General features: G+C 38.5%; 1 protein-coding gene across 1 annotated transcript; it reads left to right on the forward strand.

Annotated features, from left to right (window-relative positions):
- On the forward strand, positions 1-23,974 carry swt1 (SWT1 RNA endoribonuclease homolog). The gene is given in 18 exon segments (XM_023394623.2): positions 1-227; positions 864-935; positions 1,541-1,599; positions 1,734-2,787; positions 2,978-3,107; positions 4,194-4,295; positions 4,622-4,813; positions 5,824-5,917; positions 6,373-6,614; positions 6,993-7,141; positions 7,644-7,782; positions 9,956-10,095; positions 10,515-10,651; positions 10,995-11,141; positions 15,465-15,531; positions 15,685-15,752; positions 22,440-22,536; positions 22,538-23,974. Coding segments are annotated over 17 exon segments (2,943 nt in total). The 5' UTR covers positions 1-227; positions 864-869; the 3' UTR covers positions 22,598-23,974.
- The last annotated feature ends 2,401 nt before the right edge of the window (positions 23,975-26,375 follow it).

The raw sequence follows: 26,375 nt of genomic DNA on the forward strand, positions 1-26,375 counted from the left end.
ATGCATTTGCCTGTTTCTTTAGAAGACTGGCCTTTGTGCATGCTGCGTGTATCTTCCGCTACAAAACAAAGAAGACTTTACATACATACATTACATATATATGCGAGCGCGTGGGTGTCCACTCCAGCCCAGCCAGTGGCGGTAATGTAGGTACTAGAAGAAGAAGAAGAAAAAAACAGCCGTAGAAGAAGAAGAGGCGGAAAAGCAGCGGATGTTTTGGGACTCAAGTCAGTGAGTTTGCTGGAAATTACTAATCCTACTGTTAGTGATGTATTTCACTGAATTCATGCACGCGAACGTTTCAAGCATTAAAGAAGACGGCTAGCTTGTACTTTCGCGGTTTTGCTGTTGCTTTTCATCAGGTAGCTTGAACGAGCTAACGATAGCATTTAACATTGACTGTGGGTTGTGTGTTGTGTGTCGACGTTAATAATCAGCTTTACCTTTAATATACCATAGTATTCTTTTAGCAAGTGGTTTAACGTATATTTCAGCTGTAGCTATGTTTGTGCCACAATAGTTTACCCTGTGTTAGCCCGTTTGAGCCTCATCTAAGTTACTTGAATTATTGCATCGAGTTACCTACTACATGAAAGGCAAAAACACAGTTTTTCAGAGAATATAGTCAGACCTATATAGAGAGGCAATATATTAGGTGATATTTCTATCTTCATATATCTGTATGTATATTGTTAGTTCCCTTATTATGAGAGGTGTAATTCTGTATTAGTTAGACTCGCATAACACATTTTACTGTTAGATATTAAGGTGGTGTCTCACTGAAGCTCAATATGGATTGTAAGGACTGTAAGGACTTTGCATGGTTACTGAAGATAATGTCTGCTCTTCAAATTGACCTTCAGGGGAAAATGTCGAAAAAGTCAAAAAAGAGAAAGCGCAAGAAGTTGTCTTCATCCTCCAGTGAAGATGAGAAGGTGAGGAGATGACATTCAGTTATGCGTACTATTGTTGCTTAAATCATCTATTTGGACTTAAATCATCTATTTGGATATATGTCTGTACTGTGCACATGCTTTAGGCAAAGTAATGATGCTCTCAAAAATAAGTCCACAAATAGTTTTAGCAGTTAATTACTTAAGAAAATTACACAAAATTACACAAAAAACCTAAATCATGTCAGTATTTGGTGTGGCCCCAGTTTGCCTTTAACACAGCACAGGTTCTCTTACATAGACTTGTGCACAGTTTTCAAGGATGGTTTATTCAACCCATTACTCATCAATCTCTCTTTTGGAAGAGAAAAAAAACATACAAGAAAATGGAAAGAGAATCTGAGTACACATGCAATTTACATTCTCAGACACACACACACACACACACACACACACACACACACACACACACACACAATACATGGATGTACACAAACTTATCCTGGTCAGTTACATGGGACATGTAGCATATGGTGATATAAATTGAGAAATAAAATAACCATACAGGATTTTCTGTTTTTGGTTTGTGCAGCTTAATCAACAAACAAGCTGTTGACACAAGATTTTATGTATTTTCTCATTTTTAGGCATCCAAAGAGCAAGATGCAACCAGCCATCTCAAAAGTGTCAAGAGGAGGCATGAGAGGTTAGACCCAGTAAACGTGACCTTTAACAACAAATGAATGACTGTAAAGATAAATAAGATATTAAGATTTTGAGTATCATTCATTTCCATTTATATGTTTATCACTGACTGTATTATTCTTCCTCTACATGTAGCTGTGCTGCGAAACAGGAAAATTCTGGTTCTTCTACCGTTAAAGATGATTCCCAAAGCACCCGCCAGATCAAAAAGCCTGTCTACAGACTGGCAACACCACAAGCATCAGACAAGAAACCTGTTAATAAGGCAGAAGAATGTACAAAAACAAAAAATGTCTCTTTACCGTTCCACGGGGGAAATTCCTCTGTTAAAGCAAAGCATTATATTTCAGGGAAAGACAATACTGTCAGTAGGAGTAAGACTTTGGAAAGGGGAACCTCAAAACCCCTGAGCACTGACACTCCGTGTACAGTTCCTCAGAAAACAGAGAGGATCTCTAAAGGCAGATTAGATCAAGAGTATTCCCGGAGGAGCGAATCAAAATTAAAAAAGCTAATGAGTGCCAGTTTGGCCTCTGCTGAACAGAAAGAAGAGAGGCAGAATACACAGAAGAAGCACAGAACTGAGGAGTCACAAAGGACTGGGAATGACAGCAACACTATCAAAGATTCGTCAAGGCAGAAGAGAAGGGAGCTGGTCAAAAGAATTAGCCAAAGGCATCGAGAAAATGAGTTTACGTCCAAAAGAAGCCTGTGTACAGAAACAAAAACTCGCTCTGCCTCCACCACAAATCAGTCTTCCACTTCAGCCAAGCACACTACCTCAGAGAGTAGCTCAAAGGTGTTGAAGAATGTCAGTTCAATCCCGAGGACTGTCACATCAGTGTCACATAAGACAGCTCAGTCAACATCTTCTCAGCAACAAATAGATTCTCTCACATCACCTCTGCCTCCCAACTTTAAGATACCAAAAAAGGTACAACCAAGGCCAGCGGATGACACTGGCAACGATAGTGATGCTATTTATGCAAACAAAAATCTCAATTATGGGACTGAGCTTTCACACTCTGGGGACTCAATAAGAAACTCCAAGCAAGAAACAGTCCTGCAACATCACAGCTATTTGGATGCAACTCCCAGTTTTTCATCTGAAGGACAAGATAAGAGTTCATCCATGTTTCGCCAACTCCCAACTGTGTTCAATACTACAACTGAGCCGTGGTATGACCAGGTAGTAAAAAGCACACTTTAATCACTTATCATAAACACTCTGTTTAATTTGTATTTGTAGCTTTTTCAAAAATGATAGTGTCCTTAAAAAAAAGCTGGTTGTTAGCCAGTACATTAAAATGACTTCAATATGTTGATGTTGCAGTGGTTCGAAATGGCAGAGAGGATGTTTGTGTTTTGTTGTTCTGTAGATGCAAGTTGTTGAAGAGCTTCATCTTGCCCGCACTGAGAAGAAATTAGAGGTGAATGTAATGCAGAGCTATGGAGAACTGACCTGTATGGACATAGACCCCCCAGAAGAGGGAGCTAAAGATGCATACTGTAAGTTTTATTGTGCGCCTATCTACCAGTGTGTATGTGTATATATACTGTATATGTGTATGTATATACATATAAGGCTGTGTGTGTGTGTGTGTGTGTGTGTGTGTGTGTGTGTGTGTGTGTGTAGCCTTATGCTAAAATCGTTCAAATTTATTTTTCCCTCGTCATTCTACACTCAATGCCCCATAATAACAAAGTGAAAACAGAATTTTAGAAAAAAAGTGAAATGTCACATTGACATAAGTATTCAGACCCTTTGCTATGATGTTTGAGATTAAATTCAGGTGCCTCCCATTTTTTTGATCATCTTTGAGATGTTTCTGTACCATGATTGGAGACCACCTGTGGTAAATTCAATTGATTGGACTTGATTGGGAAAGGCACACACTTATCTCTTTAAGGTCTCACAGCTTATAATGCATGTCAGAGAGAAAACCCGAGCCATGAGGTAGAAGAACCTGCCTGCAGAGCCCAGAGACATTGTGTTGAGGGACAGCTCTGGAGAAGGGTACAAAAACATTTCTGCTGCATTGAAGGTTCCCAAGAGCACAGTGGCCTCCATAATTCTTAAATAGTAGAAGTTTGGAACAACCAGGACTCTTCCTAGAGCCGGCTGCCTGACCAAACTGAGTCAATTAGGGTAGATTGATTTATCTTTGTAAGAGAGGTGACCAAGACCCTGGTGGTCACTCTGGTTGAGCTCCAGAGATCCTGCATGGAGATTGGATACTAATGGTAATACATCATTTAATACATCCTTTGAAAAACGGTTGCTGTAGAATGACACATGAAGATATTTACAAAACATGTCCTGTCCTGTAAAACTATGTGGTTTGTTTCTGCAACGGAATTAACATTTTACTTTTTTTTTTTTTTTGATCTTCACACATCACAGCATTACATCATCTCTTAATACATTTTCCTGTATTCCTATTAAACATAAAACTGTAACCCACACCCGTGGCCAATTAAGCAAAGAAAAGAAAATAAAACGACCTACTTCATCACTCATATCATTATCATCTGTAACTTGTTATATTCAACAACAAATAATGGAATCAATATAAACTGTGTTTCTTATTACAGGCAAACAGTCCACTCAGCAAAACCTAATCCTGGTTCTGGACACCAACATTCTCCTCAGTCACCTGGATTATGTGAAAAAGATCAGGTCTCATGGCTTTGGAGGTATTTAAAATGGTTTTAATAAATGATGTGTCTTGAATGATTAATGCCCATTTAATATGTTGAATAAAGAAACTTCATTCTAGTATAAGAGGTATCCAGTTAGTTTTCACTCCCAAGTTTATTCAGTTGTATGCTCAATGCTAAAAATTAGTTCATAAAGAAAGAATTTCATAACGGAGACAACAGAATCAATGTTGAATCCCAAGAAAGTATAACATACCATTTCTACAATTATAGAATGAATTATCTTAACTGGAATAAACTGTCCTTACAGTGTTTTATGAAATCATTACTACTCGCTTTCTCCCAACTTTATGTGATCTCAGCCCTGGGCTTCCCTGTTGTCCTGATTCCCTGGGTGGTGCTTCAGGAGCTGGATTCCTTAAAAAGGGGGAAAGGCCTGTCAGGTTCTGTGGCACACCTGGCCATTCCTGCCATCTCGTACATTTACAACTCTTTGAAGAGCCGGGAACTGCACCTCTGGGGGCAGTCAATGCAGCAGGCTGCCGAGATCAGCGGTGAGTGCTGATCTAAGGAAAATGTCAGAGTCTTCAGTGCACTGAAAGTAGGATACATTTATTACAATCAAGGACGGAAGCTAAATGTTAAGGGTTGAGCCTGTCCATGAGCTCATATCAGATTTATATTGAGTGTTCTCTTAGACAAAAACATAGTGGCGGATCAGGCTGAAATAAATGTCACTCTTGGTTACAAAAGAAAACACGCAAACATTACAGTAACTGCAGGCAAAACAATAAGCACTTAATGGGAAGGTTTTTACTTTATGCTTTTTATGGGTGAAAACATAACAATAGAATAATCTATGTTTCATATCAACACTTCAGTCCATGTGGAATTTTTGGCTGCAAATAAATTACATTAAGATGTATTTGCATTAATAATTTTTTCTTAATCAGAGTTGGTATTTTGGTAGTCTATTACTGAGCATGACTCCTCTCTATTGTAAAGTACAGTGTTTGAGGTGTTAAGAGATTTATGGCCATGAATTAATATCATTAATTAGTAAATGCTTGACTGTTCACTGCATAGACACTAGGTGGCACTAGCACTAAGCTGGTTCTCCAGAATTCATCGGCATAGCATACATTGTGTGCATCTCAAGGGCAGGTTGCACCCAAGCATAAGGTAACCCACTTCTTAGCTGTATGTAATATTGATCAAACATTAATATTTCAACATTGATAGCATGATCTCTTCAATGAGGAGTGTTAACAAGAGATTTGCTGGAGCTATTGTTAATTAATACTAAGTATTAAGGAGCATACACGCGTTCAGTGTATCTCTTGAAATAGACCTGAAATCTCCATCTTGCGTTCTTCATCTTTGAATCTTCCTACTTGTCTTTAAGAGAAAGAAGACATGCTATGCTCTGTTGTACACTTACCATGTGCTTTCAGTGTCATGAATTAAACATATCTCTTTGTCCTTTTATGGACTGTCATGTCTTTCTCTGTCACTCTTGTCTTCCTGTTCTTTGCTCTTTCTCTCTGTACCACCTTGTCCCCAGATGGTCTGAATGCTGAGAATAATGATGACAGAGTGCTGCAGTGCTGCCTGCAATACCAGAGCCTGTACCCAGAGTGTGCTCTCATCCTATGCACGTGAGTCCCCCCTCCCCCTACGGCACACCGCTGCTGCTGCTGCAGAGTGTGTGTCCTCTGCAAATAATGCACATGCATGTGACTGTGAGTGGGTCCAGCCAGATAGTTCCAGTTGGGATGAAAGAAAGAGAGAGCCAGACAGAGTAATTGGGCAAGAATAGATGTGCTGAGCGAGGTGTTCTGAGTTAAGTTCAGGAATTTCTTTTCAGCTCAATAGCAGTGGCTGTTGTATTATTTCTGGTTCTTTTTCTTTTTTACCCATTTCTCTGACTGCCGCTATTTCCAGACACTGTTATTGATTATTTTGCTGAATTGTAGGAGAAAATGTTTGGCAGACATAGGATTAATGTTGCACAGCACAGATTGATGTTATATGAATTGTCTTAATGTTGTGTGAGTGTGTGTGTTATAATTGCCACCTGATTAAAAAGACGTTCTCCCTCTTTCCTCTTTAGTAATGATAAGAACCTATGCAGTAAAGCCCTCCTGAGTGGGGTGAAGGCCCTCAGCAAAAATGATTTGGAAGCAGAGGTTGGGAGATCCAGATATGGCCTTGACCCTCTGCAAAACACTGGGACCGCCATGCTGCCTCACGCAAACCCTCAGATCTCGTCACCGGTGCAGAGCAGGAGTTGCACACCAGCCCAGCCACACAGTCCAAAGAGAACTGGCCTCTCTGTAGGACACATAATAAAATGTGAGCCAGGGATTAATGTGCTCTTCATGCAAAACAGGAAATTACTTGGCATAGTCCATCATAGTGCAGTAGTTAATAGCACATACCATCCATGCACTTGCCTTGCCAACCCACCCCTTCCTATTTTCCAGTTTTCGTTTCCTATACTTCAAGTCCATCTGTATTGAGGTGACAGTTTCAGCTAGAGTAAACAAATCAGTTTTGATGAACAAAAAATTACAAAAATAAAAACAGAAATAGAATATTTAAAGCCATTTCATCTACACACATTCAGTTTGTATTAGAGAAATGCATTTCTAATGAAACAGCAACTTTTATGTGAAGGATAGCTGTTGTCCTGTGTTTGTTTCTGTACTGACATATATGTTGTGCACACAGATAGCCAGCAGCTCAGTGAAGGAGAAGAAGAGAAGACAAAACGGGACCTTAGCAAATGTGTTTCTGAACTAGAGGACAGCCTGCGGGAGGTGCTGTCTGACGTGTTAGAGGTGGAGATGAAGGCTGCTTATGAAGACCTCTGGTTAGAGGTAAAATTTATCTTTGAGATTATATTTTAATTAATGTCTCCAGATGAGAATCAGCTTGATTGGGCAAGTATGTTTACACACGCAAGGGATTTGACTCAAGTTTCTAGTGGCTTTCAATGTATTTAACAGACAGTTTCAAGAACAGTGTTGAGGAACATGTGATTCAGAAGATACAGCTAAACAAGGACAATAAAAATAGATGAGAAAATGAATACATGCATATTTATGTATAAAAACAAGGTCAAACTCTTTCTGTAAAATATACATGAATACAAATAATAATACAAATAATTGGTAATGTAATAGGTTAATTTATATACAAGGTGGATATACACACTACATCCATGTACACAGTATATACAGGCTACTGTGATTTAAATTTGACAACGATGAATGATATTTAAATGTTGTTGCATAATATGTATACTGAGCTAAAATATCAATAATAATTTCAAAAATAATCATTTTCATTATGTCATTGTGTGTTTTATTTTCTTAACAGATAGTTTATGTAAAACCACCCTGGAATCTTCAGGATGTCCTGCATTGTTTCAAAAAGCACTGGATTGCTGTGTTTGGGCAGATTGTCCCACGGAGGAAGCAGCAAATTGTTTTAAATCTAATCGAATTCTTCAACTCAGGTATGTAGGTATTTAGGTGGAAGAGGGGGAGGTGTAGGTGTCATAAACTAATAAGCACATATTTTCTTGGGACAAAATCTTATTTTGGATGCTTCTGTACTTATTTAATTATATTTTAGCCTAATTAAAGATTTCCACAACAGTGTTTAGGTTTGTTTTAAAAATCCTATGTTCAACAGCTAGAAGACAAAACAGATAATACAGAAATGGTGAATCATGTGGTTAGGTAGATAAATGTAGTATGACACTATAAACAGTCTTGTCTGTATTGGCCATAGTTCAAACACCTAAGCACTCAGTGTTAAGTTGTACAATAATTTGAGAAATGTAACCAACGTGACACAGAAACAAATTTAGAAAAAATTACTATGTAATATTCTGCTGAGTCAAGTGAATTTAGAAATCAGCTCTTCATTATATCGGTGTTGCCATGAGCTGTGACGTCTAATATGGCTTACAGAGAGTGCAGTAAATCAATTCTCAGTGTGTTAACCTCTTACAGTGTTTTGTTTTAGCATATTCTCTATTGCTTTGATTTGGGAAGGCTTGATAAAATCACATAATATAGGTGAAAAAAATTTGATGCCAGTTTCTTTGGACCTGATTTTAATCTTTGTTTTGAATGTGAACTTGAATGTGAGTTTGAAAAGAGCAACAAGAGCATCAAAATTAACAAGTGCAAACAGCTGAGCACCCTTAGGTGTCTAAATGCAAAGATATTCTTTGTTCCACTGTAACAGTTTCCAGGTTATAAGCTGAGGGACGTTGATAAAAAATAATTTGTAATGCTGATATTAAATAGGTTTAGAGTTATTAAATGTTATTAAATATCTAAAATCTCAGCTTTAGGGAATGATTTATTCCTTCTTGTGCAGTGGTGTCGAGATACTGACTCATCCCCCCCGATAAAAGCCTTACTCCACTGGGGTGTGACGTTGTCTGCCCTGCACTGCGCTAGAACCCTACAGAACTACATACAGAATCAGGTCATCTGCTAAAGCAGGACACTCAAATGTGTGTCAGAAAGATGCTGAGTCGCCCACTGCAGCACTTCTTGCTCTGGATCTCATCGCTGGATCTAATTACATTATGCTTTCAGTGCTGAGTATGTGCCTTTCACTCTCAGACTCAGTCTCCCAAGTCCACCTGTGTGGGCGTGACCACTGCACTAGTGGCACAATGCTTTTTAATCCATCAAAGAATGTTAATAGCTGAAACAAAGGAGTTTTGCCCTTGTTCTGTGCTTCCTTGTTTCATGAGCCTGATTGGGCTTTCTTGGTACCACGCAGCCTGGCACTGTGCCAGGACTCAGTGTAGGGTGGTGAGGAGGAGGAGGAGGAGGAGGAGGAGGAGGAGGAAAGAAAGGGGGATAAACTGTATGTGAGGCTAAGAACAAGTCTGGGAGTGGAAAAGTACTGCATGCAATTTTCTGGTCTCTTCTGTGCAGGCTGTTAGTGTGTGTGTGTGTAGTTGGTTGTAGCTATACTTGTGAGGACGGGCTGTTCACAGGCCTCTACAAAGTGACACAGCTTGTTTTAGGGCGTGAGTTAGAAATTGTTAGATTATGGTAAGAGTAAGCTTTATGGATAGGCATGTAGTAATTACGGTGGTGAATAGAGTAAGGTCACAAGAGATGAATATTTACAAGTATAAAGCTAAAATAACATGAGCGTCTGGAGCTGGCTGGTTTTTGGCCAGAGTGTCCCACTGCCTGGCTTTGTCTTACATCGTAATATTCATAACAGTTTTTCTCAGAAGGTTACACAGACAAAACATCCTCATGAATAAAGGGTTTGCTGTACAAGTAGCAACTCTTCCCTTTGCCTCACTATCATACGTCTACTGTTTGTGTGTGTGCTTGTACACTCAGTTGTCAGTTTATTTGGTATACATATCTAATATTATATGTAAACTAAAACTGTCCTGCATTAAATCTTACTCTCATGAAGGCTATAATGTTTACTTTTGTTAAAGATGGCTGCAGTTTGTGGTGCTTTTGAATTGTGTTGCGTTATAACCCATTTATAATAACAGGGGCATTAGTTTTAGTTATATGTACCTCATAAACTGGCAGCTGAGTGTCTGAAAACCTTAATGTGCATTTTAATGCATGTCCCCTCTCTGGTGCAGTCATCTGATGGCCCATATATATCTTTTGTATGTATTTTTTCAGGTAAAACGATAGACTGTGGTGCTACCTTAACAGCCCTTCAAGAAGCTAAGGAGCTTGTAAAAGTGTTTGAGAAAAGTTCAAGCCGTGTTCCCAGTGCCATTTCTGTAATGGACAACATTTTCAATAAGCTACAACCTCAGGTCAGTGTTCAGCACAAGTTAAAGTTTACCTTGTGTCATCAGAGATCAAATTTATTCCACTTCTCCTCTGTTCAAAAGGTTAACTCTCGTCCCAGGGCTGCAATCTCCAAATTGTGTTGTGTATTGTGATGGTTAATAAATCAAGAAATACATAAAAATACTTTTATATCTGTTTTGTGTCTTATATATTGTGTCTATATCCAGAGAGCAGAGTTGAAGTCTATTCTATTTTTGCTTTGAAAGATCTGATAACGAATACCAAAACAACAATGACAGGGACAGCAGGATGTATTTTCTTATTAGAAACATCCTTTTACTTTACAGTTAAATTCTATTTAATATTTTTCTGTTTGAATAATGGCTATTTGTGTGTGTGTGTGTGTGTGTGTGTGTGTGTGTGTGTGTGTGTATGTGTGTAGGGAGAAACTCCTGCGTGTGATGTTGTCATGAATGATGATGACGATGATGAAGACAAACAACCCACGTCTGCTCAGGTCTCTCATCAGGAAGTGTGGGCCCTGTTTGAGAACATCTGGTCTAATGTGTATCAGATAAGGTGGGTGTAATGGGGATTTTTTGATGAATGCAGTGCTTGGATTCCACTTATGATTATACTGCAGACAACAGGTTAGGATGTCATGGTTTGTGCTGATTTTTTCACGGATATTTTCTCAGATTTGTTTAAATTAGAGCACAGCACAGTAAACAAGTAAACAAGAAATGACCTGCTGACTAATACACCATACAGCCCAATTCCTTAATTAGAATTACAATAAATGGTTATATGAAATAATTTGTAGGAACAAAAACAACACTTTGTATTTTGTTTATTTTGATATGTAGTTTGTTCTTTTCCATCCCACTGACCTCTGAGGCCATGATTTTCTGTCATGTTTCAGCTTGGAAGTGTTCAAAGTGCTGGGCTTTGACCCTCACACCATGCAGAGTGCTCAGCCAGCGGGATGCCCTCCACCACAACAGGACGCCTTGGCTTGTTTGCACAGACTGTCCTCCATGGTCTCACAGCTGCTCCAAGCTTTCAGCAGGTATTGCAGCCCCCTCTTATCACTGCTGTCAGTCTAAACATACCACCAGACATTCAGCTGCTCTGTCTGTCTGCCACAGTGGCCTCTGTGTCAGCTTCGTACTGTATTCAGTCTATTACATTGCATCAGTTGGGTTTAAGCTTTTAAGGGGCTTTTTGTACTATTTAATTTAATTTAATTGTAGCTAATTTAACTTAATGATTATAGTGAATGTTCATGTTCCTGAGTCCTAAAACATAAGAAAAAATTGTGTATAGACAGGGAATCTTAGCAGGCATTGATCTGTTATGGTCAATGTTACATTTCATGCCACTAGCACTTCTGAATGCCTCTCCTTCAACATCTTCCATAACTATAATGTCTATCTGTAATGATGGAGATAGACATCCCCACTTTCCCATCTTTACTAAACCCTCTGATTTAACCTTCTTCATGCCTTCATGCTATGTACGTCTCACCTTTTGTCTCGACCCTCAAAGACCCTTTAAACTGTCCTTGATCTGTCCTTAACCAGCCTGCTCCTTCCTGTGTCCTGGTTAGGTGTTTGCATGTTGTGTTGTACGAGCTTATGGCTGTCAGGCCCTATTTGGCATGTAGTGTTGGTCACGCTTTAATCTGCTTGACCTTGTAGCTTTGCCTTATCACCTCTCCCATGACGCAACAGGCAGCTCTAGACTGTAGCACCATTTAGCTTCTCACCAGACCTTCGAGACGGAAAATGCTAACAGTTATCCGTTGGATGTTCTCATTCTCGAGTAAGCTTTGCCAGTGTATTTGCTTATGCCTGCATTGGCATCTGAAAATATTTTTTTAAAATTTGATTTGACTTATTTACATGTAACACAGGAATTGAACACTTAATTTATGATCTTTGGTTGAATTTAATGAGGAGTTCTTTAAGATGACATATCAGCGGAGCTCTTCATGGATTATGTGCTCTGTGAACTTCCATGTCAACATGTTTCTGTTCAGTTTATTCTTTGCCATCCCAAAGCACAAATTAGGCCTGTAGCATAGGTTTGCAGTCACGCCCTTCTTTAACTTCCGTCCTGTTCACTTGGTGTTGGCTCATACGGCTGCCGTAACAGGTGCAGGGCCTTTTTCACAGAAGACATTTTGACAGGTCACAGTAGGAAAAGCACAGGTGTAAATAATAAAAATGAATGATGGCTTAATTCCATTTAACTGCTGCGGTTTCAGCGTTCTGGTGTGCATGCTGGCTCCCGATCACACGGTCAAGGCTTAGTGTAACAAAAAAACAACAAAAAACAGAGGCCTTGGTAAGGTTATTTGCTTTTCCTACAATGACAATTCATTAAGAGCTCTTTCATTTGACTTAATATAATTTAAGAACATGGCTAAACTGTCACTGACGTTCATTGGGCTATTCAAGTATTCACAGTATTTTATATGTATTTATTTTTTGATTTATCTTTCTTATGATGTCTCTCTTCCACTGTTGCACAACCCTCACCCCTCCTCCTCCTCTCTCACACATACAGAACATACAAGACATCAAAACGCCACACAAACATAAGGTCCAGTCAGAGTCAGAACATTATTCACTGTGACATTTTGCGTCTCTTTGAGAGCAGGTAACAGTAAAACTCCTGCCATCCAAAGGGCAAAGTGTCTGCTGATATCCCACTGTGTCGTCCGGGTGCCACTCTGAACTCCTGCTCTCACTGTTGTCCTACAAAACCAGTACAGAGAGCTTTCCATTGATCACAATAAATGGAAAAGCCTGAAAATAACTTTTTTGTTGTTGTGTGGAGATAATTTAAATAAAAACATTTATATGATTTTATGTTTTTATTATTGAAGTGTTAGTCTGTTAAGTCAAGTCAGTTTTGTTTATATAACACATTTCATACGGCAGGCGTAAACTCAGTGTGCTTCAAAATAAGAGCCAGGATACATCATACATGACAAAATACAAAATAGCATATAAGATAAGAAAATATTACATAAATAAAACATACAGAATAGGAAGGTTTTATTATCATTATTCTAAAAGGGAGATAATAATAATAATAATAATGATGATGATAATAATAATACTGACTCACACCACACAGTTAAACCTAACTAAAAGCTTGCGAAAAGAAATATGTTTTTATTTTACTTTTAAAAGAAGACACTGTTGTAGTAGACCGTAGTTCATATGGTAAAGAATTCCAGAGAGTAGGACCATAGTGACTAAAAGCACCATGAGCTGAGTTAGAGTTGATTCTTGGTATAATGACGATACCTTTATATAATGATCTAAGGGATCTTTTTGATGGGTATTTAGTAGTCTCTTTAGGCAGGACATTTTCCCTACCTGAGCCAAGACAGTTCATTTGAGATGTCAGCTCACTACCACTGCTTACCTTCAGTAGCCTGTCTTCTTCCTGTTGTGGTTTGTAATTGATTATAATCATCATTAATTTCCTGTGTAATCTTTTTAATTTGCTATATTCTGTAATCTTTGTTCTGCTCATGGTACTTCACACAGGAAACAATTTCTAGTGCAGCCAAATAAATATTTACAGATATTTTCAACAATAATTACGCAACAATGGGGTTTTTAGATATTTATCTCCGTAATGAAAGGGGAACATAAGAAAAGTGATGCCTCTGTTGCACATAGTGTTCTCAACTCAATGGCTATAAAACAGAGAAAAGAGGCCTCTCAGACCATAAAGCACTAAACTCCCAAATATGTGTCCCAGTGCACTTTATTATCACTTAAAAGCTCTAGGCCTCTGTAGCTGTCTGTTTATTGTTTTTTGCTCTGCAGTATATGGCTAGTATGGTGGTACACCATTACCAGCAGCTTTGTCATATCTAACATACATCCTCAATGTTTTGATTTAATGTCATGTTCCTACTATGTATGTCAGGGGGTCAGGCGATGTTCGTTCATCATTTCCTGTTGACGGTGTTGTGACAGGACACCTTTAGCTGCTCAAGTGGGTCTTTGTGTGATGTTAATCAGTCTGAGGAGGAGCAGTGTCCTGAAAACCTCACTCAGTGGTTTGTGATAATGATGCATTCCTAGTGTTTGGATCTTTTAGTGAGCAGAGGCTATTGTTTTGATGCTGATACGTGATGTGCAGCACAGTCAAGACCTAAATCTGGTGGGTGAAGGTGCAGATGTTTGCTCTGCACAAAAACCACATGACAAGTTTTTGCAACAGCTGCGCCCTCTTTCCGAACAGGATTTTTTTTTAAGATCTTGCTTTTATCTCAAGCTTGCTGTGTGTGTGTGTGTGTGTGTGTGTGTGTGTGTGTGTGTTCTGTGGGTCTGCTTGTTTTGTTTTTCAGGGTCATAAATACTTTCTTGTACGTTCATGTGGCAGATGTACAATGTGTGTGTGGATGGATTCCCCTTTTTTTTAGCTACAGAAAAATAAAAGTTTTTTTTTTTTTACTATGTCAGAGCATAAACAATAGTTATGAGTAACAGTAATTATGCTCACATGGTATAAACATGGCAAATGTGTTAGATACCTAGCAACTGTGACTGTTTTGGAATAAGCTTTTTGCTACTCTGCTACCTTCATCTCCATCTGCAGGAATCTTCACCGTGTATACTTTATGTGTGTATATGTCATTTGTACTTATCTATGCACATGCATGTGTGTGTTGGTCTGCTCAAGCACAGTTGCCTAGGAGACACTCCAGACTGGTTTTCACGTGTTTGAGCAGGGCTATGACTCATTCCATACAGGCTATCACCCTCCGTCTCCCTCTCTCTCGTTCTTCTCATTCTGTGGACACTAGATATGGATAATTTAGGACTCTGCCAAATAACCATTTTTCTCTCTCTCATCTTTCACTTATGTACTGTCATTAGTTTTTCTCATTTTGTCTGTTACTGCATTTTTCTCTGAGGCCAGCCCTCCTTTACTCTATGTAGTTACTGACAGTGATGCATGCTTGGGGTCTATGTATGAATCGCCTCGTTGTAAGGAGTTATATAAATAAACTTGCCTTGTGTGCATTTTGGTCGGGTGCATGGTGATGGATACATAGAGGAAACATTTAAGAGTTATGAAGTGTATTCAGACGGAAGTTGTGTCAGAGGTGTGAATATAAAGAGAGTGCTTTATTATGGTCAAACAAAGTCCTATTTCATTGAATTAGATTTGTTCTTTAAATGTTATTACTTATGGAAAAACAATGTTATTTAATTAAGATTCACTGAACACAACTTTCTGTCAAATTGTGGTATATATTGACCCCAGCTTTTCTGGGACAATGATTTAAAATGTCACAACTTTTCCAGCTTTCCCTGGAAGTGAGGTCGTTTCTAAAATGTATTTTTTTGTCCTTCAGCATCTTGTCCTCAGCCCCTAGTTTGGAGGAAGTCCAGACACTGCTCAGCATCATCCACTCTAATAAGGTTGGTGCCATTCCAGTTATTGGAATACAATTAGATGTCATTTTAATTAATTAATAAGTCATTTGACATTTTTTCCCCTGCAGGGGTCTTTGTTATGTTGAACTCATCTTGACATATTCATTTTTAGCTCAGCTCGTATGCATTGTGTTTCAGATTGTTAATGTGGATTCCAGATTGACAGCTGTAGACCTACTTGATTGTTTCTCACAACAGGACTACAGGTAGGACACGCAAACACACACATACACTAATGACAATTGCCTATATATATAGTTTATATTAATCAGACATTTAAATGGTTGCTGTTACACTATGAGCCCTGTCTCGCAGGTAAATCTGACTGAATTCACACAGTTGCTACAGCTGTGATCTCACCAGTCTGATTGTTGTGTATGACAAGTGTTAAGTTCATTTTAACATTCCAGTAGAGTAGAGGTTTTAGTCACTTTCCTCTGGAGGCTAAGCGCATTAAAACTAGTGAAATAAACCCAGCACTGCCTTGGCCTGACATGTACCCGCTGAGTTTGATGTAAGCATTTGGCAGTGACTTTCCTCTGACCAGATATCACAATCAAACATTCTCAAGTTCTCAGAAGCCCTCAGTTCTTTGTTGCAGCGTGCCCGGGCAGGTTGTTGTTTATCCAGCGTCATAGCCGTTACTTTATCAGCCCTCCTCTGAAATATCCCCAGCAGAGCTCTCACAATGCCTGTGGCCATGCCAACACTTCCAAAGAACTGTGACGGTGATTATTAACATATTTCTTTGAAGGAATGCTCAATAGATCTTTCAAGTTTCAACTTCTATAATCTGTTAGGTGTACCACAACCGGGCTGGCATATAATGGGGCTGCAATCCTCACATGCAGTGTAGCCTTGTCAGCCGTTGAAACATGATCATACGCATTGCCTTGGAGTGGTCAGGATTTATCTGTGGCATGGACAAGAATGAATACTGGTTCTGCACTAAGATTTAAGTGGTAGATGGAGCAAGACACACGTGAGAAGTAAACGGCTGACTTTATTTGAACAATGGAGATTAAACATCGCTCCTGCAAGGACTCATATAAAGTCTCATAAAGTGAAGAAAGTGTTTACTTACTTACTTAGCCGAAGTGAGTTAATGTCACTTCACTAGCCTGTTAATGTTGTCTATTTTAAATAGCTATATATCTATTTTAAATGGCTATATCTCATATATGTTTAAGTGGTAAAATGTTAAGTATCTAATGGAAGGAGGTAGTGGAGTAGGAAGTTCTGCTTTAAGGGCTGAATTTAAGACTACCACCTCCCCTTTCCCCTTTCTCTCACTCACTCATGTAACACAGGCTTTGCATTTACAGCTTGTCTGAAATTATCTTTCCTGTCTAAACACTAAGTATTGTGCACAGTTATCCTCCTTATCCTGCATATTTTTGCCTGTTTCTTTTGGTTTTTTGTTGTCACCTTAAATATGACATGGTTTAACTTTTGCCTAAGATACAGCTGGTGTTTACTAGAAGAGCTGTGTCGCTGATACTGACTGACAGCATATGTTCTTTGCTAATAGACTATATTTTGTTTCTTCAAATTTAACTGATAATAAAAAGTTACATTTGTAGTGCTGAAACTATTAGTTGATTATTGGTTATTGTTATTGGTTATGATTATTGATGGACAGTAATCTCCTCCCACCAACAATTTAGATAATCAGTTCATCGTTTATCAAGAAGAAAAAGAAATTGCAGATTCCAGCTTGAATGCAAGGTTTCGCTGTTTGCTTTGTTGTACGTCCTTGTAAATGTTTGATTGAATATTTTGGGGTTTTTGGACTCTTGGTTGTTGTCACTCGGAAATTCTAAGATGTAACTATTCAACTTCTGCTTTTATTCACATAGCTTTTTTGTGAGGCAAAAGTTAAACTAAATTTTACATCCATTGTGTCAAACAATACATCAACAGTATGTATATATATATATAACATAGAGGGACCAACAGAGTCACTAAGTGCGTCATTCCTGGTTCATCATGATGTGGTTCTGAAGCTAAACCGCAGCTGTATTTATAAGTGCAGGTTGAACTCAGCAACTGCCATGGAAACAAGCCACAGTTCTATGTATTCAACAGATAATTTATTTCCTGACCGTCATGTGTCCTCTCTTAATGCTGCTGTGGGATGGTCAGAAGCTGGTTCTCATGGTTTCATAACCCCAGCAGAGGAAATATTGTCTTTAACTATTAGCAGAATTGATTTTATACCTCTTCTCGTCAATTATTCTTTTATAGATCACTTTAAACAAATCACTCTAAATGACTACTGTGTACTGTGGTTGCTGGTACATTGATAATGATTATTATATTATCAAAGCATTCTATTAATGGAATTGTTTGTTTAAAAAAATCTGATTTTTAGATAACCGGAAGTATTATTTTTCTGTATTTCAGAGATTTACTTCCTTGCTTGTAATAATGATGTGAAGCCAAATGAAACCAAAGGTTTATTTTGTATCAAAGACAACATCTGCTCTGTCACTTTGTGGAAGAGCTTTGCTGGCACTTAGCAGTCGCGTCATCCAAGCTTTTGTTACAGCAGGTCACTGCTGAAAGACATAGTTAAGCTGGCTGTGTTGTGATCATAAATTTTTTATTTGTTACATTCACTGTGAAGTGATCTAGGCCGTTACATGGTGAGTGCATTATCCATGGTGTTAAATATTTGATTTCTGTGCTCAGTGCGCTTGCATGATGTCATAAGTTATATAAAGCCTCAGGGAGGCCCCTTTCCTGGATCACGCACCGTCATTGACGGGCAGCTTTCAGAACAAATAGGCCTCAACAGCAAATAAGCTTCCAGAGGAGTTCTGAGATTTTAGTGATATCTGCGTTGCCTTCCGGTCTTGATAACAAATACCTGTTTGTTTTATGATATACAACAAATTAAAAAGTGACCACTATAACAATTTTCCATGAGAGATCCCTCAATTAAAAAAATTACCGGCATAAAAACACCAAAGAACAGTTACTTCACTTCAGAATCCCACATCCTCAATCAGAGTCTATGACTGAACTGTCTGTCCTTAGATACTTTTTTTTCATTTGTATGCATGTTTCTTCAGTTTTAGCTACTGTATTTGGAAGGATACATACCGAGGCAGAGCTATAATGTATTCAGAGAGGATATAGTTAACGGCACACTCTGTTAAACGGTTTGCAACACTGTTTTTGTCTGAAAAGACATGTATTACATAATCCCTTTTCTGAAAGCCATCTCAATTCTACAGTTTTTTTAAGAGAGTGGGAGGAGAAGGAACAAAACAAATTTGTTTTCCAGTGTCTGTGTATGTTTCTCAGCTTAGTTTTGCCTTCTGCTCGAATAGATTCTGGCCTAAGAAATATTTGAACATCTGCAGCCTTGCATCTCTTTCTAACTGATTTCTGTGCACATGTGATTTTCTAATTGTCTGATTTTCCTGCTGTTGTTTGTAAACATCTGTTTCTGTGTTTGTATATATTGTATGAATGAGGAGTTTAATCTGTGGACATGTCATCAGGCGCTGAAGCCTCTTTGTCTTTTAATGCAACATATCTCAGCTGCTGGTTTCCACAGCTGATAAGTGAGAGCAAATGCATCATTCGTCCAGGCGACACCTCGCTCTTACGTTGTACGTGCGTGAATGTGAGCTCACGTGTTAGCATCAGTGGTTAACTTGCATTTTGTTTCTTACATAATTCACTGACTCAGTCAAAACAACCTTAAACATCAGCTCCTTATCTTTTGCAGTCACCTCTTACAGTATGATCTTGTATCCTAATATTTACACAGTAGTTTTATGTAACTCAGTCAAACAGAATAACCACTGCTCTGCTATTTTATAAAACTAACCAGGCTAAAGGAGACAGCATATAATTCAATAGAATAATGCCTGACGCCTTACAATACCTAATTTTCTTTTATTCAAATGCTTCACTGAAGAGAAACTGCTTTGTGTTTGATAAGACAGATCATTTACTCTCAGACTTTTTTTTTTTAACAATTAAATGAAAAATGGATTATAGCTACACATAGCAGCTTTTGCTTTAATCCTCTGTTCTATAATATTACTGAAGTATAATACTGTTCCATCATTTACTACTGTTATTTGACTGTACCAGAAGCCCTTGTGTGTCTTTGTATGTCAAACATTTTATAAGCAAACCCAGTGGCCTCTTGTTATCAGTGGCTGGCACTCCTTCATAGGCCTTCAAAGCTGAGTCAGACTTTTACGGTCAATGTTTTGCTTTCAAATGAACATGAAATGGAGAAAAAAAAGACTTTTAAAGAGGACTTAGTTTTGTGTAAACCTTATTATCAAGGTTTGTTGGAAGATTTCTTCACAAAAGCTATCAGAGAATATTAAGTGTGCAGTGTGTGGTGGGTTTTTTTTTTTATAATTCCCTATTTCAATAAAAATTTCAAAGTACAAGAATCCAACTACAAATAAATTAAATAAATAAATCAAAATAAAACTTTCATTTCACCCATTAATAATCTTTTAAAGGGGTGACCCTCTTGCACATCCTGCTCCTGCTACTAACTCTCTTTTTCTTCTTGAAAACTGACAGAATGGTAGATTGTGGAGTTGGTTGCCATGGCAGTGATCCATGTGTCCATAGCAGCATCTTACTTAGGTAGGAAAATGAATCCAATTGGAGGCTTTCTGTTCAACGTAACAACATGAATGGCTGGTAGAGAACAGCAATGGGTTATATCATCCCAGTGTCACGTGGTTCTATGTTCAATTCACTGCGAATCATTACTGTCTCCTGGGGATATCCATTAACTACCTATCAAAAACATATAGGCTGTTATGTAACACAGTAGCAGTACAGCGCTCCCTCTTTAGTGTATACATTGTCGATCTGGGTCAGCAACTCTGTGCAGAATTCATGTGCGTCACAGACCTTGTGCGATTACGTTCAGCCATTCTTCATACAAAAGTTTGCTGCTGGACATGAACAGTGTGTCTCTAATGAGTCCGTAGTTGTTGTAAACACATTGACCGGAAGCGTTTCACACAGTCGCTCTGTCCACGGAGCATGCCAGAATGTAAAACCAGATCAGTTGTGACAGACCAACACGTCCTGGGAGTGAACAGTTGGTAACGCAACTTTCTGTTTGCACAGGTTATGAAAAGACACAGCTGCGCACTTGAATGAAGAAGGAGAAGAGGATGAATAGAAGTAGGGTGAAAACAGGGGGCGTTGACAGCCAGATTCTGGTCTTTATTTCCACCTTCTCTCCTCCCAGTCGTTATGTAACGTTCCAATAGAAACAAAGCTGAGGAGGAAACAAAACAAGCAACAAGCTCGCTCAGTGTCTCTGCTGCTTAGCAGCCGTTGCCAAGACTTTAGAGGCCAATTTGTGTATGAGTCTGTGTTCACATAGGAGACTGGTTGTGTGTTTTGCTTCTGTGTTTGTTACTAAATGGATGTATATGGTGGTGGAACCAGAAAAATGTAATTCAGCTGAAGAGAAGTGAGTGTAAATAGCTGACACTGAAACGCAGAGCTTCTGGAAGCTGCAGCTTGCACAGAAGCTCTTTTGTCTGTCATGGACATTCTGTGCTGAACATGGTCAGCACATAGAAAGTTCACTCATAAAGAAGTCTGTGTAGAGTCATTTGGGTTCACCCAGATAGCACAATGTAAAGTTCTACAGCTCTCCACTGGATTATGTAACACTTTAAAGTTTAAAATGTTTTGCTGCTTATGCAAATGGATTCAAATAATAATAATAAAAAAACCCCAGTGAGCTAAACCAGGGAATAGAAACTCAATCAACAGATTCTGACCCCACTATAGCCAAGCCCAGCACACATCACTTGATTAACAAACAACAAACTTACACATCACACAGGGTTTGGATTTAAAAAGAATGAAACTTAATGAAATGGAGCGAATCACATATGCATTCTACTTGAAGTTTTTTTAATATACATTTTTAATGTACTTAAAACTGGGTAGACACCACAGCAGCTGAAATCTGAGTAAGGAGAAATTGACCTGTCAATATGTGAAATTGCTCTAAAACTGCAAAATATCATATGAGAGGCTGAAGTTAAATATAAAATAAGGGCAAACACAACAGAGCAGGACTCTCTAAAAACAAATATTTTAGAACCAGAATGCACTATCCCAGGCAGAGAGGATTGATGGTACAAAAGAGGAAATATTGTGCATGTCAAGCTGTCTGATGCTTAACGGGCAGCTTAGCTTTTACTTAGGCTTAATGGCTTTCTTCACATGAGTAAAAATTAAGTCTAGTTTCACATAAAGGGTAAATTATTCCTTTAACACAATGTTGGAACATACCTGCGATGGCAGTTGGACACACCCACCGGCCCAGTCCAGGAGGGCAGGATGTGACCCGGCAGGCACCTCACTTTTCCAGTAACATGCTCATTCATCAGGACTAAAAAAGCCATTAAGATGATAATCAGAATGTCTTCAGCATCACAGCAAATAGTTCACATGATAGTTAATCTTTTAACTTTATGTTTAATTATCTACCTGTCTCTCATTCGCAGCCAGCCTTTTTGTCTCAGTTTCTATAAACCAGAACAGCTCGGGAGTATCACCACAGAATCAATATTTTCATCAGATTTTCTCTACATAGCTACGGGAAGAACACATCAAAAGCCACAGATACAGAAATCTCTCATGTGACCCAAGCAAAACTGCTCCAGCTTTGTCTGAAATATTTGTGTTTATGTAAGACCCTGTCTCCTATAGTAACAGGCTGATAGATAGATGGTTCTTTAGGGCCTTAAAGGCTGTCCATCTGTCAGGCAAAATGACCTGTCTTTGCCTTTGTCTTTATTTCTGTGTCTGTCTGGGGTATTAAATCTAACAAATATAATAAATGAAAAACAATATAATAATTGTGTTCCCAGGGAGAAGCTGAGAGTCGGAGGGATCCAGTTAATGGAGCTAAAAGCGGCCCTGGATCGTTGTGTTGGGGCCACAGGTCAAAACCTCACCTTGACCACGTAGCCCAGAATGGAGCAGTGTCAGGACGTTTGCACAGCTGCCAAACAGATGCCTTGAATGAACTGATTCCTTGAAGTAAAAACTGTAAGTTTTCTTTTATTGTACCTCCTGCAACTGTACCTGTTTACATTTTTTTTAATTCCCATGCAAAAAAATGTTTCTTGTGGCAGAGACATTATTGTTCTGTTTGCCTGAATGAATGGTTGTCTGTAGATTGTTCTCCATTATTCCAAAGGGAAAAAGCATTTGTTAAACAGCTTGTATTTTCTGTATCACACTGTTTTCCACTAAGTAGAGTCCTGTTTTCTATGTTCTCTTAATTGTGACAATGGAGCAGTGATTTATCTTTTTTTTATATTTCAGGTGTGCTTTGGTTCAGTAAGTCTATCAAGATTTATGCACATTAGATATTTTATTTTGATAAACGTCATTAGTTAAATCACAGGGCTGGTTTTCATTATTGCTATTTAAATGTATATATTTGCTTTTGACAGTTTGTTATATAGTGTACACGTACAGAATTTGGGATATTTATTTAGTGATATTTTTGACCATATGAATGATGCAGCAATGTCTGAAATCCTAGGTGCACCACCCCTCACAGCCACCACACTCCCGGCCCACTGTGACAATTGACAGCTGTTTTATGACTATACTTAACTATATCTTAATGTGTGTTTCCTATTTTTCAACCCAAACCCTGTTAAATAGTTGTTTTCCATTATTTATGATTGTCCAACTTCACCGAAAGCTTCAGTTTAAAAAAGCTTACTAGGCTTAAAGGAATAGTTTAATATTTTGGTAGATATCTAAATCAAGCACTTTCTTGCTTGAGTTAAATGAGAGGAATAATACCACTGTCACATCAGTCTGTTAAATATGAAGTTACAGCAAAGAGCTTATTAATCACAGATAACTAAATCTGCCTACCAGCTCACTGAATAACACGTTACATCTCATTTGTTTCATCTACACAAAAACCAAAGTGATATTTTATTTCTCTTGAGATTTGAATTGGTTGATGATGTGATCGAACCGCAGAGAAACTGAGGTTGCAAATTGGGCAAATAACCCCTGTAAACCCAAACCTTTTCATGCTTTATTATCACACTGAGTAACCCCTGAACATCTGATTTCAAAATCATGATTTCTGAAAGTCAACAGATTGTCTATTTGACCTGCCTGTGTGTCCCAATGAAAAGCTGCAACACAACTGCTAGTTTTTAGTTTTTAGTTTTAAACGAAAGCTGTTGGTGAGGTTGAGCTTTGCTTAATCTTAAATGATAGGAAACAAACTTTTAATAGAGTCTAGGTTAAAAACCAGTGAACCCACGATTTCAGCTTTTGCTTATTTTTGTTGATTTTTACAAGTAGAAATGTAAATTATTTGATGACAAAATCTATTTTAAGTAAAAGAGTTACATGTTTACGATGAAAAGTGTTGTCTTGACAGACTTTTTTTTTTTAACCTGCATCAGTTGCTTCTTTTGATCATTTGAGTAAAAGTGATTTCCAAACTAATGCAGCCTCAGTCACAGTGAATTACAGAAACTTGTATAATTGCTTTCCCTGTGCTACTGTATTTCCTGCAGTTTTTTGGAGAGGCTCACCCATGTAGTACTGGATGTGTGCTGTGATTAATATGACCTGAGTGTGAGTGCATGTGGCTGCGTGTGTGTATGGTGACTAAGGGGATTAGCGTGCAGGTGACGCCAGCAGACAGGCTGAGATTACACCTGCTGCTGCTGTAACACACAGGGAGGCTAAAGCATCAGACGTCACGCAGGAGGATGTGAACGGAAGGGGGGGGGGCAGACAGACAGACAGAGAGGGTCAATGATGGTCTGGATTCATTGAACTCCCTGTCTCATTAATATATTGCAGCGTTAGACACAGATGCAGCTGTCATTGAACATTTTGTTCAGTCATAATGTTGGACTACAGATTATAGATGTACTGAATCTCCTGCTTCTACTTTCTCTTGGAAATATCTTCTTAACCATTTATAAAAGGTGCACAGTGAATTATCAATGTATTAAACCATTCACCCAAAGGGGCCCTTCTCTCTTCAGATACTTTATAATCAAGTGCCTGGCTAATGTGAAACAGCATTTATCCTAGACTGTTGAGGCAGTGGAAATTTCCGCAGAGGAAGAACGACCTGCTGGGTTTGAATAGTTTCATGTGTTAAGTGTGAATTGCTTTTATCAATTTGTTACCACTTCTTTGGGTCAGTGTCTGGCCTCCAAGAGTTGTATAACTCCAAAGCAGAGAGAGGAAGCCAGCTAAACGTGGCAAGTAAATGTTCCTAATTCACTGTATAAGGTAGAAGGGTGACTGGACATCAGCGTCTGTATTTGTGGCCAAGGAAAAATTACATTCGTCGGTGTCTGTATTTAGTCTGTACTTGCTGTAGCACGTGGCCTGTATGATTTTTTTTTTTTTTGCTGCAACTGTCAGGTGTCTCAGCAGAGATTATCAGAGGCTAACTTGTGAATGAGCACAGAGTAGGGATTTAACCAATTCTGACTGGCAGTCAATGATTTGTGAGGTCATGCAGATGCAGCCAGCTCAGTTGGTCCACATTCAACACTCACAGCCCAGAGTGACTGTCGTCGTCCCTTCCTGCTGAGGTCTGTTAGCCAGTTTAGTATAATCTCCCCTAAAAGACACTTAGAGGAGCAGAAAAAAACCTGGCTTAGTGTGATAGTCCCTGAGGAAAATGGTGGCAATGAAAGCATAGGCAGCAATGACCAGGACACAGCAATTTCAGTAATTCCATGAGTAGAGCCAGGGGGAGACGAGGTGGCAATAAAGTCTAAATTTGGGGTCATTAAAATCAGCTGTTGACACTTAAGTCAAGGCTTGTTGCCTCTAGTAGCATTTCTTAAAAATGCTAAAGCCTAAAATACAACCACAACCAGGCACCTCTTCCTTACGAGTGTCTTGGTTAAAGCTTCAACATTTAATATTCAAAGTTTTAAGATTGTATGGCCAAGTTACTACCAAACATCACAGAGAAAAAGCAGTCATTCATCTGGAGACAAAAATCTGGTTTAAATGATTTATTAATTAAGAAATGTTACAAATGTGATACTTTTCTTGCTTTAACATTCCTTCCAGAAGAATCTGCCAATGCCTGACACTTTAAAACACAAAAGAAAAGAAGGATCTTCAGTAAACTGCATCTCTACATACATCAATTAGTTAAAATCACAATAACAAAAGTTTCGTTAGCAGAAGCATGGTTGTGCGTGCACAAAAAATTAACTAAAACCGGCACTGGTTAGATTCATTGACTTAAGCTGTCTGCTACTACTTTTATTTTATTGGTAAATCAGCAGTGTATAAAAAATATAAAAAAGGCCATCATTTAAGATTCAAAAAGCAATCCAGCTTGTTTAAATGACACAAAAAGCCATGACGGGTGTTTATCAACTCTCACTCTGAGTAAGGCTTCAAACCACTGACCTTTAAATATGTGAGCAAAATAACATTTTCCACAACAGAAATACTCTTAAATAAACTTTAACTTTCAAAAGTCAATCGTCACCACTCCATACTGCCACCTTCCAAGTGACCAACAGTAGATAGCTCATTTGAAAACCCTCAATGAAAGTGACAAACCTTTCAACTCTAAGAGAAAAAGAAAAGCACTAAATGTGTATTAAATGTTGGCATATGACAAAAAATGAGGAAGAAACAAAATATATACAGCACAAAAAAAACATTGTATGCAATATGCAAAGGCGTCATGTTGCTTTGGGCAACAACCCTCCCACCCACCCCTTCCCACCCAAATATAAGCCAGTCTTCACTGAAGACCCCTCGCCCCAACA

This window comes from Seriola lalandi, unplaced genomic scaffold (genome assembly GCF_002814215.2).
Source record: "Seriola lalandi dorsalis isolate HSWRI2012SDOR001 ecotype SW California unplaced genomic scaffold, Sedor1 jcf7180002054949, whole genome shotgun sequence".
In the NCBI taxonomy this organism is placed as follows: domain Eukaryota; kingdom Metazoa; phylum Chordata; class Actinopteri; order Carangiformes; family Carangidae; genus Seriola; species Seriola lalandi.